Here is a 16,790-nt window from a genome sequence, read left to right as displayed (position 1 = left end):
TCCTCTTTCCTCTCTCACTCTAAATGAACTTATAAGAAAATAACAAATATTAAAAAGAAGATTTTTTTTGTTGTTGTAAAATGCCACCCCAGGTCACTTAACCCACAGCTTGTCATGCATGAGAGTCTCACTTCTTCTCCGCAGTACCCATTCTGTTTGCAATATTAAAGATTCTTTTTTAAAGTTGGGCATAAATGATGATGAGAATGCACATATATAGTCATCATGTTCTGTGATGTTCCCTAAACTCAGGACAGGGAACCCCTGCAGGTAACTTCCTAACTTCCGGCGTTTTCCCTTGTTGCAGCGCTGATCATCCCGCTGATCGACCAGGATGCTGGGAGAGTGGTGTCCGTGTTGCTGGTAAGTGCTGGCGCCAGATCTTCATTGCCTATTGACCGCTTTATGAGGGATGCTCTTGCTGTGGGGTAAAGTTGAAGTTGGGTCTCACCCCCTCTGATTTTGGTGACCCACTGTTAGTTTTGCTGTCATCCTTCTGCTCTTTAATTCCTTGGAAGATGGGCGCCACCACAGACGCCATCGTAGACATATGCAGGAAGTCGTTCCTCACTGATAAACCTAGCGTTCTACCATAGATCTCACCTCACCCTCATAAGGAAGGTGTCACCCTCTAGGAATCCCGGCAGAACTGCACCACTCTCCACAAAATGTTCACCCTCCATTGACTTCAGAGAAATCACTTTGCAAACCACCCACATTAAAACCTCCATTGCGAAGTAACAGGTTGGGAGGTTTAGCAGCGCATCTGCTTCCCATTAATCCTAATAACAGATACATCCAATTAAAGAAAACAGCAATATTAGTCAGGCCATAAATGCATCAAGGGGTGCAAAGACCAATCCTATGAGGCACATGAAGTATTAAACAGATTCTTCTGTTGTTCTGGACCAGTCTGGGGTTATTCTTGTCATTCTGCCTTTCTTCTGTGTTTGTATGCTAGTATCTGTGGGAGTTCTGTTCTCCATGTAAGTGAGCCTTCTGGGGACGGGTGGCTGCTGCTGGGGACGAGATCTTATGGTCCCTGATCACGTACAATGACTTTTCACCAGCAAAACGCTGATCTACTTGCACACCTCGAATGCTGGATCTGGTGTCTCTACGGGGATCTCGTTTATTGACCTGCGCGACCAACGACAGCGCAAGTGTGGGCATGCACGTGTGAGCCACATCAGACACAGCTCTTCATAAGTGGACTTTGTCTACTATGAAGCCTCATTATAAGTTTGGTGGTATCCCGGCGGTAAATCTGTCCCGTCGGTAAACCACCAAATGGCAATACCGTTCCTGCCGCTTGGTCTGCCGGAATTAACAGCAGATTACAAGTGGCGGGACGGCTGGGAATTCCCCATTCCATGGTGTCCCATCGGACTCCATGGGGAGAATTGCCGATATTACCGGAACAAGTAATACCAGCATTCTACGGTTGCCGGTTGCCGGAAATTACCATCAGCGTGGAGCTGCAGGTAAATCCAGTCACACCACCACCAAACCCGGAGTATGCCAGTCCAGAAAATTGCCTGTAAAGGGAATTACCGGCACGTTAATTCCAAACCGGCATACACATACTGAGGCCCATATGTATTTGTATGTCTATTTGTATTGAATTTAATTTATACGGTGCTTTCGCAAAAGCAATGAACAGAAAGTTAAACAACGGCACAACATTCAAGCAATGTGTTAAATTGCAAAGTACATTGAAAAGAAACATTTAGGAAGAAAGAAAATGAGTTTTGAGACCAAAAAAGAAATACTTGAAATAAGAATTGGAAAACCTAACCGCTAAAGAGCGAGATTTCTAGTGATTGGATTGAAACCGAGTTTGGACACACACAGGTTTAGGGACAGCAAGAAAAGCTTGAGAACATACATATCAGGAAATGACATAGACTGAGACAAGATATGATAGGTTATTTATAACTCGCTTAATACCCAGAGGTTTCTAAGCGTGGAGCCAGGGATCGAACCTGTGTTGCTCCATGTTGTCTTGCTTCCAAGGCGAGCACGTTGCCACTGAGCTATCCTCCCGAGACAAAAGACAAAAGGTAAAGTGGAGCAAGTCCAAGAAAACAGACATTTAATGACAATGCGAAGAAAGTGAAAAAGAAGACGAGAATCAAACAGATGCCAAGAAGAGAGAGAAAGAGAAGAAGCGATCGTAGTCTGAGGAGAAAGGCATAAGAGGAGCTGAATTGGGGATTAACGATTGAGAAGAGAGGGGCGAGTTGATAAGCCAGAAGTCCTAATAAAAGGGCAAAGAAGTAATTAAGACGTGAAAGAAAATGAGAGTTGATATCTGGCGGCCATTTCCCAGGAAACTTTATCACTGTACACCTTTAATTGCAAGTTCAACCAGGACTGAACAGCAAGCAAGATAGTCTGCCAGCTGGTTACAGAAGGGAAAGACCATCATCATCATCATCTTATTATTATTATTATTATTATTATTATTACTATTATTATTATTGTATTTATTTAGCGCATACTTAGCTTCGAAAAGCAACAGAGTGCTCTACAGAGGTATACATCGATACAGATCCATAATGGAGCGCTTTACATAGGTATACACCAATACAGATCCATAATGGAGCGCTTTACAGAGGTATACGCCGATACAGATACATAATGGAGCGCTTTACAGAGGTATACACCGATACAGATACATAATGGAGCACTTTACAGAGGTATACACCGATACAGATACATAATGGAGCGCTTTACAGAGGTATACACCAATACAGATACATAATGGAGGTCTTTACAGAGGTATACACCAATACAGACACATAACAGAGATCTTTACAGAGTTATACAGCAGAACAGATATACAGCGGGGGATACAGATGAGCATATGTATATCTTGGTCTCACCTCAAAAGGGGAAGTCCAGCCTAAACTGCTAGGTAACATCCAAGCTGCACGATACCACGAGTAACATCAGACATGCATCACTTGCACCAGTGACCGCTAAAGGCTTTGCTTCATGGAGCATCCAAAACGTCCCTGCTGGCCGGTCAACTCGCACTACTACCAGCAAGGCTGGGCCCCTCTACATTTCCTCACTTGTTCATTGCAATTCTGACTCCTAATTTTTACATTTTACATTTGCAAAGCTGCTGGAGCCCACATGGAGTGGGCAGGAATTGTGCCAGCAACTGGCAGCTGGTGCACATGCAATGGGCCAGTCGGCAGGACTGGCTCTAGAATCGTGGGGCCAAGTGCTGCAAATTAATTGTTGGGCCCCTTAATTTGCATATGATTTCACAGGAAATGACATCACTCCAACCTGAACTCTGAAGAAGGAAACTTGGGGGGATTGGAACCCGTGGCCAGCAGTATAAACATAGATCTCAGCGGTAGGCACATTAACCCAATGGCTATCATTAATGCATGCATATTGATTTATGGCACACTGTGTATAAAGATACTTTGTTGTCAACTGCCTGTCCCTTTACCCCAACACACACACATAGGGACTCATTACAAGTGTGCCGGTCCAGTATCTATGGTGCCAATAAGCCTGCCGGCACCGTTGTTACCGGACGGGCACACTACGGGTCTGCTTGCCGGAGTTGCTGTGCCCGGCAGGACGGACCCTGCCGGCACAGCGGCCACGGTAAGCAGACCTACACGGAAGCGCAGGCACCATTAGTAACGGTGCCAGTGCTTCCGTGTTCCCCATTTCCATAGAGTCCTGTGGGTATGGGAATGGGGAATACCATTTTTCCGGCACCTGACCTTCCGGACCGGCGGATTTAGAATCCCCCGCTGTTACCGGCAAGCCATACGCCAGAACAATTTGCATGTCCAGCCGCAGTCTGTCGGTTTTACCAGCACGGCTACTGGCAGACTTGTAATGAGGTCCATAGACATTTGATTGTTTATGGTAGACTATGTGCTAAACAAGATTCAATAACATAGCATAACAGGGCATAACAAAATGATTAACTAATTCCCTGTTTGGCATACCTCTGGATGGCCCAGGCCCCTTTGGTGACTGTCAGCAAAATTAAAACAAAGTTCATGATGGCTCTGCTGAGGCCAGTCCTTTATACTACAGGGGATTACATTATTTGCCCAGGATCACACACTGTGGTTAAACATTGAAGTTGGGATTTTAACCCATTCACAGTTTAACCACTTGAACACATACCTTTCTGAGCCCCACTTGGCACAAATATTTAAAGTTTGGATTTACAATAGGGTCAGCCTCTGCGCGGGGCCCCCTGAGCACGAGGGCAAGTGCAGCTGCAGATGTGCACTTGCCTATCACCGGCCCTGCAAGCAGGAATTGGTTTGCAATCCTGCAAATATTGATATAAGGCCTGCTCGGGGACATTGTCTTGTTTCGCTGCAACCCATTGGCTGTCCTGGAGAGTGACCCCCATTATGTATATGTTTAACTCTCTAACGAGGAGAGAAGGCCTGATGTCTGTTTACACTGTGATTTCTTTCATGCATTCTTGGTTGGCCAATAGGTTCTCTAACTACAGGAGTACAGCCCGTGCCGCCATGGAGCCCACTAGTTCCTCTGCAGGTTAACTTGAAAATGTGCCCACTACCACGGACATCTGCCCACCGACTGGAAACCCACATGGATCAGCACTGGTCTTTTCCCAGCATGCCTTGCTCAAACTACTACAGCTAGTCTGCGCTGGTTTATCCCCCAGCCTAGTGGCCCGTCATGGGAGGCATCTGGTTATCTCTTTCTCAACTAGGCCCTGGATCCCCAGAAAACACATCTTCTCCCTTTTCCTGGCCCTTGCCATCACTCTTCCTTGTGTAACCACAAGCGACTAATGCACCTGCCTTGTGGTCGTGGCCTGGGCAGCATGATTCCAGTATCCCTATTTGCTTCTATTTTCTGGTGGCTATTTTTGCCTTGAACATGTTTCCAACGTCATTAAAGGTGCTTGAATGTTGCTTCTGTGTGGGTTCTCTGATTTCGTTTATTGTGAGCACCCCCTGCCAAGGACCCTCCACTAGGTGGGCAGTTGTTCCACTTCTCTTTGTCCTACCTGAGTTGCACATCCAGTGGTTTTTCACCCCCTGGTTGTATATATGTATATATTTCTTTAATGTATCCTTTGCATCTATCAAATACATGCGGAATACAACAGTGATAACAGAAAATATTACAGGTAAAAAAGGAAGGGGAATGTGGGCAATCCAGCAAGAGAACTTGCGAAAGCAGACTGTCTCGGGAGGATAGCTCAGGCACAACGTGCTCTCCTTGGAAGCAAGACGACACGGTGCAACACAGGTTCCATCCCCGGGTCTGCGCTTAGAAACCTCTGGGTATTAATAAGCGCATTTTAAGTAACCAGTTATAATTACTATAGCAAACAAGCCAAAACATCTGATAAAACAGAACATCTCAACGCCACCTTATAATTGTTTTTTTATAACACGGTTAATACTGAAGAGGTTTCTAAGTGCAGTCTCAGGATTCGAACCTGTGTTGTTCTGCATCGTTTTGCTTCTGAGCTATACTACCTGTGCTTACACACTTGTCCCTTAACACAACAATGCACAAACATACAACACAAAAAAAGACAGGACACGGGATGGTCTTGGTGCAAATCATTCCCAATGGTGGTGGAGTGTCTATAAACGCACAGGTGGAAATCTCGACAGTCCCACAGGATGGTAGCGGTCTCTTTCTCAACTTAAGGATAGGTCTGGCCCATGGGGGTGAGCACTGGTGGCATATGCAACTGGTCTCAAGTCATCCCGTTCTGCCCTTAGTACGGCCACAGTGCAGGAGTCTTGCACCTACCGGTAATTCTGTGTGTTAAGCGACTTCAATTCAGCACTCCAACTAAGTCAATGCCGAGTCTGGGATGCCCAAGGGAAGCCCTTAATTATATATTTTTAGGACAAGTTCATAGATCTGGATGATAAACTCTTGTATAACGCCCCTCTCTTTGAATCCCCCTGACCTCACTGAGCCAAGAAGTAGATTTGTTTTGCAAATTAAAAGATTTATTGAAAATTAAACAAGATATATATCACACTTTTATAATAAATTAATATTTGATTGCACACTTATGAATATGACAGTGATCAACAATGGATAATATTACACTAGCACACTTTTGTAATCACTTAGGAGTTGGTATAGAAAGGATAAGGTAGCTGAGAATGAGTTTATGGTTTCAAGGAAAAACAATGATGGAAAGAATGCAGCACAGAAATAAACGGATATGGTTTCAACAAGAGAGAATATAATCCCTTTTCCCCTTGTGGCAATTCACTCCCCCCCCCACGTAATGTAAAGAGATGGGAGGAGAGCACACAGTTTTCAGGAATACCATCAAATGCAATACCAATTCAGTTCCCCCTAGCAAGCTTAGAACACATGGATGATTTTAAAACACAGGCAAAAATACTTTAAATGTGATTTTGAAGTGAAAATATGCTAAAAAATGATTTTAATTCCCTATAGGAGATTCAGGGTAGGTGACAGCTACTTTGAATGAGTTCAGGTCAACACTAGCAATGATTCATGAGGGATTATCAGGTTGAAAACGAATTTCAGCAATGCAAAGCAAAAGCAGCTATTTTTTTTACAAGTGGTGAAATGAGCTAGTTGCAATTCGCGGCACTTTTTCCGAGTGCGTCGAGCGCGATTACGGAAATACTATAAGCTCAGGATCTTAGCTTTAAAATGAAAGTTAAATCTCGTTCCTAGCACATGCGGTTCCAAAGATACAGACAATTTTGTGGAGGTAGATTTTAGGAAATGAAATGATGATTCAGAATGGCAAATTACACTTTCGCAGCATTAAAATCACAGAATGGACACACGATTTCTATGATGCAGTTCTAGATAGGTTGAAATGGTTTGAATTAGATTATTTTTAAACTAAGAGATTGGTATGCACAGCTCTGGCTGGATACTCACTCCTAATTTTGGAAGGAATGGGCCTCGTCACAGATCTGGTCAACAGGTTTAGCTGCGGTTCTCTCTGCTCTGCTGGTCTGGATCCCTGGTTCTGGCAAAAGTTCTTGGCACTGCACAGCGGTCTGGTCTTGGTCTGGTCTTCTATCGGCACTGCACAGCGGTCTGGATACAGCTCTGCTTTCTGGGTTCTGGCACAGGGTTCTAGCCAGAATCAAACAGCTCGCCCGGCTGTTGAATAGTTTGGTTAGGTGGCTGGATGCTGAGGCCTGCTGAGAAGGATTCAGCTTTTGGACTAGGCCTCTCTGCTGCAAGTTCTGAGGTCTGGATTCTAAGTTCTGGTTCTGGAGTCTTCTGGATATTGTCTGGTCCGGCAAAATGCTTCGCAAGAAATCAGTTTGAATGAGAAAGTGAATGTCCCTTCCTGGGTCTCAGTGGATCTTTTTATGTCTTTTGAAAATGGGTGTGCGCGTGGGCATAACTAAGCCTGCCCCTCACAACTTATCATTGACCAAGTCCTCCTCTCTTCCTTGATTGGGGAAGGAATTGGAGTGTCATCAGGCATCGATTTTATGGCATACAGAAAGAACACTCCCCTTGTCACTTTGCACACAAATCTATTTTTGATCCAAATGCATATTTATCTATGTACAATTTTTCTAATATTATATGTCCAGTTAACATATTTTCTGTAGCACCATCCGATCCCTGTCTTTGTAAGATGTTGTGTTCACTTCTGACAGAATTCTGCCCTTTTCATTGAGAACACAACTTCTAAACTTTTCCAGAATTTACACCAACGTGCGCAAGGAGTATGGGCATCAGATGATAAAGCGTCAGATTTTTAACATACAGACATTCGGAGTAACACCCTATTTTCCGCTACTACTCCCCAGAACATACCACAGAGTCCTAACACCTCTTAAAATGTGCACAGAAAAATCACAGGAATGATGATATTATTTATATAATTTTGACAGTTATGTACTATGAATTATCCATCTTTTTAAAATTATGCTCTGGCCCAGATGGGTGTGGTTTAGGTTCCAAAGCACATGGGGAAATTTCTGTCTGTCCCCGCCTCCAAGCTCATCTTGCTCACAGAGGCACTGCTCCTCCCAGTTTCTTCCAAGAGGAAGCCATTTACGACCCCCCCCTAATTTAACATTTGCCTGAGCCAAGGAAAGTGCATTGTTCTGTTTCCTTTACAGTCCCAGGTGCTCCTCCCCTGATTCAATCAGAGAGGTGTGATCTCCTTTTGGTGGGGGCAGCAGAATGCAGGCCAGGCCTGGGAACAGTAGGTGTTGAGAATTCTCATTAATCAGCAAGCCTTTGAAGTCCCAGCTAGCTCAGGATGCTGTTTAGTCAGAGTTTAGACTGCTAGCGCCGATTAGTGTCGAGCGCCGGTACTGCACCCATTTTTTGGAGCTGTTTTGAATTAATACATTTCAAAAAAAGGGATTTTACTTGATAATATATGATCCTTGCTTAACACGGCATTGCTGTGGATCTGCAGTAAAGTAAAGTAGAACACTCAACCAGAGTTGGATTTTTGTTTGGTGGTTTCGTGCCCATGATTTTAGCAATTTTTGACATTAATAAAAACAGATTTTTAACAGTACCATATTCCTTTGCACCGATTTCGCTCATGGCGCTTCTGGCCCATCACGCTCGCACTGGTGGGTGGCAGGTCAGGCGACCATTTTGGTGTGTGCAAAACTGCGCGTTTTTCCTGGTTTCTGCCACAAATGTGGGCTTTTCAGCCATCTTGGATTTTCTAAGCCCACAGCACCAAATGTTGTAGCATAATTATCAAACCTGGGTCAAGACATCTGAACCATGGCTCCATTATATCTAAAGTACAGCTTGAAGGTCTGGCTTGATGAGAGGGCCCTCTCAGTAGTTAAGAGGAGAAGAGGAGTTACTGGTCTCCTGGACCACCTCCCGCACCATGAGCCTCATGTCAATTTTACCACCACGCCAAATTATAAGGTTGGGCCAGGAGTGGAGGATTCACCTCCAGGAAAATCCTGGAGGCACTCACCATCGGAAAAAATCAGCATAATCGGTGGAATTACACCACAGTAATTCCACCAAAAAGACCCATTAGGTCCAATGGACTCAGAAATAATTGGGAATTACTCCACCACTGCCAATTGTAATTCATCAGTAATACCGCTGCACCAAGTGGCGGTAACAGTAATTCAGTTGGACGGTATTCCGGCAGATTTACCACCGGGATGGCACCCAACTCACAATACGGCCCATCTTCATGTCCCCCTAGGTGAATGAATGTAGCCCTATCCATGGGGATTTAAAATCGAAAACCTTGCCCATGTTTTCTAGGACAGGGAGTTTGAATAGTGAATAATCACCTCCTAGAATATTTAGGGGAAGGACTAATGGAGCTCCTGTGTTTTTCATTTACTCTGCCCACTTCCATTTTAGAAACTTTTTTATAATTAATTTGCAATATGTCCCGGAGTACCGGGTCAACCGCTGGCCTGGCTGGTCCATCGGTGTGGAGGACGCTCACATTTATTGTCTTGCACGCCAACCACGCCATGCAGGTGTGTGTATGTGTGCATTTGTGAGTCACTTCCAATAGGATCCTTCCGAGTTTGACGATAATTTGGTGGTAAATCTGCCGAATTACCGCTAAAATCGAATACGATTACTGTCACCTGCTCCTGTGGGTTTACAACAGGATTATAAGTGGTGGTAAGGTGTTAATCCCGATTTACTGATTTCACAGGACTCCATTGGGGATTTTTGGAGAATTACCACCAGCGGAATTACAGAGTGGTAATTCTGCAGATTTTTGGCTTTTCCTCCAAAAATCTGTGGAATTACCGCTCATTAATTCCGCTGATGGTAATTCCACCCAAACTTGTAATTTGGCAGTTTGGGAAAAATTAAGGTAATTCCGTTGCCGCCCAAAAAATTGGCAGAATTGGAAAAGGCAGCAAATGTAGAGGGGAGGGGTGGCAGAATTGCCAAATGTAAGTAAGACAACATAGGAAGGATGGGAGGAAGAGAGGAAGAGAGGAAGGAAGGAAGGAAGGAAGGAAGGAAGGAAGGAAGGAAGGAAGGAAGGAAGGAAGGAAGGAAGGAAGGAAGGAAGGAAGGAAGAAAGAAAGAAAGAAAGAAAGAAAGAAAGAAAGAAAGAAAGAAAGAAAGAAAGAAAGAAAGAAAGAAAGAAAGAAAGAAAGAAACAAAGAAAGAAAGAAAGAAAGAAAGGAAGGAAGGAAGGAAGGAAGGAAGGAAGGAAGGAAGGAAGGAAAGAAGGAAAGAAGGACGGAAGGAGGTAGGGAGCAAGGGAGCAGGGGATGGGGAAGGGATACAGACACTCAGGGAACCATTGATCCAGATTCCATAGGTGTGCTTGCATCATGAGCTTGGTCCTCTTTCCATTCGGTCAATAGGGCTGTAGCTCCCATCATTCCAAGTCTGAGATCCCATCCTCACGGATCCTGAATCAGGGCCGGGCAGCGAGAGGCATGCGTGGTGCTTAGGAGCGGTCCCTCAGGTGGTGTTAGGTGGCAGGGCTGATGGATGGCACCAGCGATGCCCGATTATGGCGTCTGATGGAGTGTACTTTGAAGCACCTCTGAGACACCCAGGCGGGTTGGACAGTTCCGGGATTGATGACTGCATGGTGTTGCCTGTGCTTTGAGAGCTCTCCCAGGAAGGGATTGCTACTGCATGTTTACACATCCCGAGGTCCTAGATCTGAGTGCAAAGGTTACACTGTCATGCTATATTGCCTGAGTTTTTAATTATGATTTCTATACCAAGGGAGGGCTCTCCCTAAAGTTACTATCCGGGCGGGGGGAGCCAGAAGCTAAAAACTGGGAAACGGGCATTGCCCCGCCCAAGTGTTTGTAAGGCATTCAGAACATGGAACCAGGTAAATATGGAGGAAAATGAATGCCTGGTGGCTACTGCAAAAGTCAGATGGTTTGGAATGAGGTTTAAAGAGATCATAGACTGCATTCTGAGCATTCTGATTGGTCGAGAAGTCTATATTGAACACAGACACTATTAAACGTAAGTCTACAGCTCTTGTAATTGCTTGCAGTGCAGCAGCATTGCCAGTCTACATTGATATGGGACAGATGAGTGCTCAGCCATCACACAGTTGCTATAATCCAGGGCTGTACATCTCCAGTCCTCGAGGGCTGGAATCCTGATGGGCTTTCAGGATATCCCTCATTAATATTCATGAGGACAAATGTGAATACATTTAGAATCATTGCATGCAAATCTATCTCGTGAATATTAATGAGGGGTATCCTGCAAACCTGGCATGGATCTGGACCTCGAGGCCTGAAATTGGACAATTTAGCTCTAATCGATAAGGTGGTGCATGGGTTACCTCTGGGACACGCTATGCCTACCTGAATCAGCAATCATACACTGCTGTAAACCCAGGCTGTTCAGACTCTCCTCAGTGAGAAAGAAACTATGAGGGTGAGCTCGGGAACCTGGAGGTGTTGCCCTCAGGGATGTCCTCCCTGTGAACTTGGGTGGAGAAACATCAACCCTGTTTCCGGGAAAGACCTGAGACTCTTTGGATATTGATGTCTGCAGTCCCTCTGTGCTCTGGGATTTCTGGGCTTCCTGCCTTTACTTTTCTGCTCCTTTGCTTGGCTAGTTGTTCCCTCTCGTCCCCCTGGACCTTTCGGGTCCTCACACTTAATTCCCACTCTGGTTTTTCTATACTTTGCTCTTGATCACCTTTGCACTTGTTCTCCTCCTATCCCTGTTCCTCCACGCTTGCTTATCAGAATGCTTAAAGGGACTCTGCCCACCACCTTTTCTGGGAGGCGCCACGAGGTGGGTGTGACTGCGGTGGAGCTATACAAATCAACAATCGACAAATACATATAGATATGATGGATTGTCGATTCTTGCGTCATCTCAGTCTAGGCTGGCTACGAGGAGTGCACAATGACTACTTGACTGCTTGATTGCCTGACGCGGGGTGACCTGGAGGTCAGATCGGCCAGTCACGAATACAATCATTTTCCATCTCATGGTGTGATATGATAAGTCATTTATAACGCGCCTGTACACAAGTGTTTTTGATAAATCTGGAGGTCTTGGGGACAAAAAATTTAAGACACCTTTAAAAGGCCTGGCATACACTCAGGAGAGTTATTGCAGTTGAAATGGAAGGACAAAGCCGTAAACTACTTAAAGTGCATGGTACAACAGGAAGCATGGTACAACAGGAAGCTAAAGTGTTAGGCGAGGTGGGCCTTTCCAGGTATGTATTTGTTAAATGAGTTGATGTAAAAGATTGAAAGAATATCGAGGCTTAATACCACATAATAGAAATACGTCAGTCACGAGTACTAATGTACAAGTACACTTTATTTTAGCAGAACAGCTGTCTGGCTCTCAACACCCCACAATGTGTGCAAGCAGACACCGTCAGATGAGAGAGTACTGGACATTTCAAAAACATGAGTAAATTCTGATGGCAAAGACAAAGGGATTAATGAGTGTCATATCTGCACTGCATATACCAGTGGACAATAATAGCACTGGCAGCCACGCGTAGTGCCCGATCAGACCAGCATTAATACATGAACCAGGTTGTCGTTGTCAGCTACATACTTTAAAAGCTACTGAGCTACCTCTGCTGGGACACATTATTATCAAATATTTCTAAATGTGTCTGTTTTTTTTTGTATTATGTTGTAATGAGCGCAAACAAAGACCAAGAGGCATGAAGGCACTGGAGAGAGTGGGGGTGGGGGGTAGCTGCAGACCGTGGGGACTAAAACAGATGAGTTTTAAAATTATTTTGAAAGAGAAGGTATTCTGGGATGTTATGGAGCTTAGATTGCAAGGCATTCCAGGGGGGCTAGTACCATAAAGGATCTTCCTCCAGCTCTGGCCCAATGGAATCTGGGAATGCTCAGCATAGACTGATTAGCTGAGCGGAGGAGCCTACTGGGTTTGTAGGGCACAAGTCTAGATCGAAGGAACGGCAGCCCCAGTATTGTGAGTGGCGAGATGAACAAGAGATTAGGCCTCATTACGACCCTGGCGGTCCCGGGTCTGGTACCGTTCATTACGGGATGCCTGATTACGAGGTCCCCTAGCTGGAGCCGGAACAGACGTCTGGTAAAACCAGACGTCCTTTCTGGGTACCGCGAGGGGACCAAGGAGCTAATAACGGCCATCCCCATTCCCATTGAGCCCTATGGGGACTCAAATGGGAATGGGGAATGGTTTTGTACATGAGGAATTACCGGGTTCTCCAAGGTCGGAATGACCCAGTAATTCCTCATTCACAGAACCCGGTTTTGGAGCCCGATATGGAGGTAGCCATACCCTTAATAAGGGCATGGCTACCTCCATTCACGTAATGAGGCCCATAGAATTTAAAATTTGACTTGGCTCCTGACAGGGAGCCAGTGAAGGGGGCACAGAAAGTCCAAGGAGTGAGTAAGTCTAGGGGCTCCCGAAGCGAGGCGAGCCGCAGCATTTTGGATAATCTGTAGCCGTTGTAGTAAAGCCTAAGGTTGGCCTAAATAGATTCTCTTACAATAGTCTAGCGAACTCATAATGGATGCAATCACAATCTTTGTCTTGGACTCAAGCGGTAAAAACGGAAGGACATTTTTCAGTACTTTCAACTTAGTGAAGCCAAATTGGCAGACAGCAGAAATGTGAGCCTCTGTGGGGCCTAGAGACATAACTTTAATCCCTAGGCTCTTGGCTACTGGTGTAGGTTCAGTGCATTGGCCCAAGTGAGGTAGGCCAGTACTCACCAGTGCAGGGCTGTACTGCGCCATTGAACCCGACCAGTAAGACCTCAGTTTTGTCTCTGTTGAATTTAAGCCAATGATTGGCCATCCAGTCCCCAACCGCAGATAAACAGTCTTTCAATTTTTTTGGGGGGGTCAGATGATGGAACGTTGAGTCGGAAAAGAATCTACTTATCATCCACATAGGAAATAAAGTGTACCCTATGGCTGGTGATCAAATTGGCCAGGGTACGCATATATAAATTGAATAGAAGGGAGGAGGCACCCCACAGTTCAGAGCTATAGGGGGAGGAGTGAAAGGTGGAAGGGAAACCTTTTGAAGCCGGTTGGACAAAAAAGGAGCAAAACCGCTTCATGGGAATGCCTGAGCTTCCAGACTGCGGAGAGGTCAAGGAGAATCAGAGCACCCACCTGTCTGCGGTCACCCACCTGTCTGCGGTCCTGAAGCAGGGCAATGTCATTCATAAGAGCCACCATCTCAGACTCTGTTCCCATTCCGGGGCAGAATCCGGCTTGAAAATGGGGGAGAAGGTGGTGGGCTTCCAAAAAGGAAAAAAGCTGAGGGGTTACAATTCATTCCAACAATTTCATGAGGACAGGGAGCAAAGATATAGGGCGGTAGTTCTCAACAATAGCAGGACCAAGATGTGCCTTTTTCAAAAAAGGAGAGATGACATAAAAGGAGAGATGACAGCGTGTTTAAGGGGCTCCAGTAGAAAATAAGCATTGAAGTGCTGCCGTAAATCGAGAGATCAATTTATGAGAGATAGTTTGAAGGATGCAGAGAGGGATAGGGTCAGTGGGGGAGGCGGATTTAAGTTTCAGCAGTCAGCTGAGACCATAGCGTCGGTCACTATGTTAAATTGGAAGGCATTGGGGTGTGTCTCTTCCAGATTAAGATGGGTAGCAGGGATGTCAGATCCCAATTTTCACAGATGTTATCCCTAAAATAGGAGACGATATGGTCACAATGTGTTTGCATTTGCAGGTTCACGGTGGGGGGGGGGGTCATACAGGAGTCGTCAGTTCCTTGTCCACACAAAACAGTTCTTTAGTGGTGCCGGATGCGGTAAGGATACGATCAGCAAAGGTACAGGCTTTTGCCATTTTTTTAATGGTCTGATAGTGCGTGACTGCACATAGGCAAGTTTAGCAGGCGGTTCAGAGAGCCTGTGCCACCTCCGTTCAGCTTGCCGACATTGTTGTTTCAACAGCCTATGTCTTATAGGGGTTTATGGCATTCTCGGTGTTGCCCCACATACTCTGGAAATTGCATGCCTGATCTAAGTCACATAGGCATGCTTGAAATCCTCCTGGCTGGTTGGGGTATACCGTTGGTCGGAGTGCCGATGATAAAGAGTTGCATTTGAGTGCCAATTCCGTTGGTGGTGGTGCACGGTACAAATACCTTTAACATTAACATTAACATCTCTGCCTATGAATGCCAATTCAATGTCTTTTCCCATTTGAAGCCTATGGGCTGAGGCGTGCTTTACTATGAAATGACTCCAAGGAGAGTGATACCCAGCAAAAGTGGGGGAGTTGAGAGGTGTAAATGTAGACCGCTCCTGTCTTCATCAGTACCTTTTCTCCGCCAGTGGCCTATGGAAGCAGAGCCTGCCCTTAGAATGTAATGCAGCGATTCCTTGTCCTTCGTCAATAGCAGTCCAAGGTGCTGCAACCTTTGTCTCTCCAGATGTTTTGGACTACAACGCCCATAGTCGAAAGAGTGCAGCAATAGTCCCTGGGGCAGTCGAAGAGCAACAGGCACACCGCAATACCCAGACCAAGGTGACACCTGCTTATGCTGGGCACGAAAGCCAGGGGAAGGGAAAGCGGGGCACCGCCTCCTTGACAGGGTGAAAACAAAGTGAGCAACCCCAGTGACAGGCTTCCTGCTTCGATGAACCTGCCTTATTTTGCACAGATATCAAAGAGGCTTAATGAGTTAAACACAACAATACTCTCCAAGTATTAAAGGCGATATTAACCATGGGGAAGCATTTACTTAAGTTACTATGTAAATTTAGCAAATTATAGGATGATTATACTGCGCCTGCCTCCCCGGAAGCCCCCATCTCCCCAGTCCCTGTAGCCAGTATCTCGATGCCTCTGGGTTTTTGTGCGCTTTACAAATGCAGAAATAAATAAATAAATAAATAAATAAATATTGCAGCCGTCATCTTTTTCGGCTATTCTGGAAGAATGCAATTTTTTCTCTGCAAAGATCTGCGGGCCCGGTTCTGATCACGCCTCAGTGCTGCGGATGTAGCAAACTCGTTCAGCACGCCATTTTTGTAATCAGCATCTATTCTGCTGTAGCCTGCAGTGCCAAAGGTGACACACTGAAAGTTGTGTGCCACTCTCACCAAGGGCACCGGATGCCATCATCTGTCAGAGTGATGCGTTGTGTAGGGTGACCAGATGCAAAAAGTAAAAAACTGGGACAGGGCAACTGACATAAAAGTAGGACTAACTCTTGAATGTGGCTGTCAAGGCACTACGCTTCAGTAGGGTAGCGTTTGGATCAGAAGGGGGTTTAAGTGTTACTGTTCAAAGAAACACATATTATAAATCATTTATCACAATCTAACACTATCTGAAGTTGTGCCTGCCAAGCTATGAAGACCTACTACCAAAAACCGGGACTACTACAGTTTTCAATGGGAACAAAATCTTGAGAAAGGGGGACAGAACACCAAATACCGGGACAGTCCCTAGCTCCTGCCATGGTGAATAGCAGCCGTATTCTCATGTTTCCCGCAGTGTTACAAAAAGCATAACATTACTGAGGTGTAGCTGCAGAGTGCTTTCATGGTCCCTTTGCCTCCAATTACTGGGGTATGGCTGTCGGGTGCTTTCATGGTCCCTTTGCCTCCCATTACTGGGGTATGGCTGTCGGGTGCTTTCATGGTCCCTTTGCCTCCCATTACTGGGGTATGGCTGTCGGGTGCTTTCATGGTCCCTTTGCCTCCCATTACTGGGGTATGGCTGTCGGGTGCTTTCATGGTCCCTTTGCCTCCCATTACTAGGGTATGGCTGTCGGGTGCTTTCATGGTCCCTTTGCCTCCCATTACTGGGGTA

General features: G+C 45.5%; 1 protein-coding gene across 3 annotated transcripts in view; it reads left to right on the top strand.

Moving 5' to 3' along the window:
- PDE2A (phosphodiesterase 2A) overlaps positions 1–16,790 on the top strand; it is a 2,546,881-nt gene that overhangs the window by 1,771,843 nt on the left and 758,248 nt on the right. For all 3 annotated transcript variants that reach the window (XM_069640246.1, XM_069640248.1, XM_069640247.1), the window contains one exon: positions 308–363. In XM_069640246.1, the coding sequence (XP_069496347.1) occupies positions 308–363 (56 nt within the window). The remainder of the gene's footprint in view (positions 1–307; positions 364–16,790) is intronic.

The sequence above is a fragment of the Ambystoma mexicanum genome, chromosome 7q, assembly GCF_040938575.1.
Source record: "Ambystoma mexicanum isolate Mex_15411 chromosome 7q, UKY_AmexF1_1, whole genome shotgun sequence".
Taxonomy (NCBI): Eukaryota; Metazoa; Chordata; class Amphibia; order Caudata; family Ambystomatidae; genus Ambystoma; species Ambystoma mexicanum.
The sequence above is the reverse complement of the archived record's forward strand: the minus strand, read 5'-3'. Positions and strand labels throughout refer to the sequence as shown.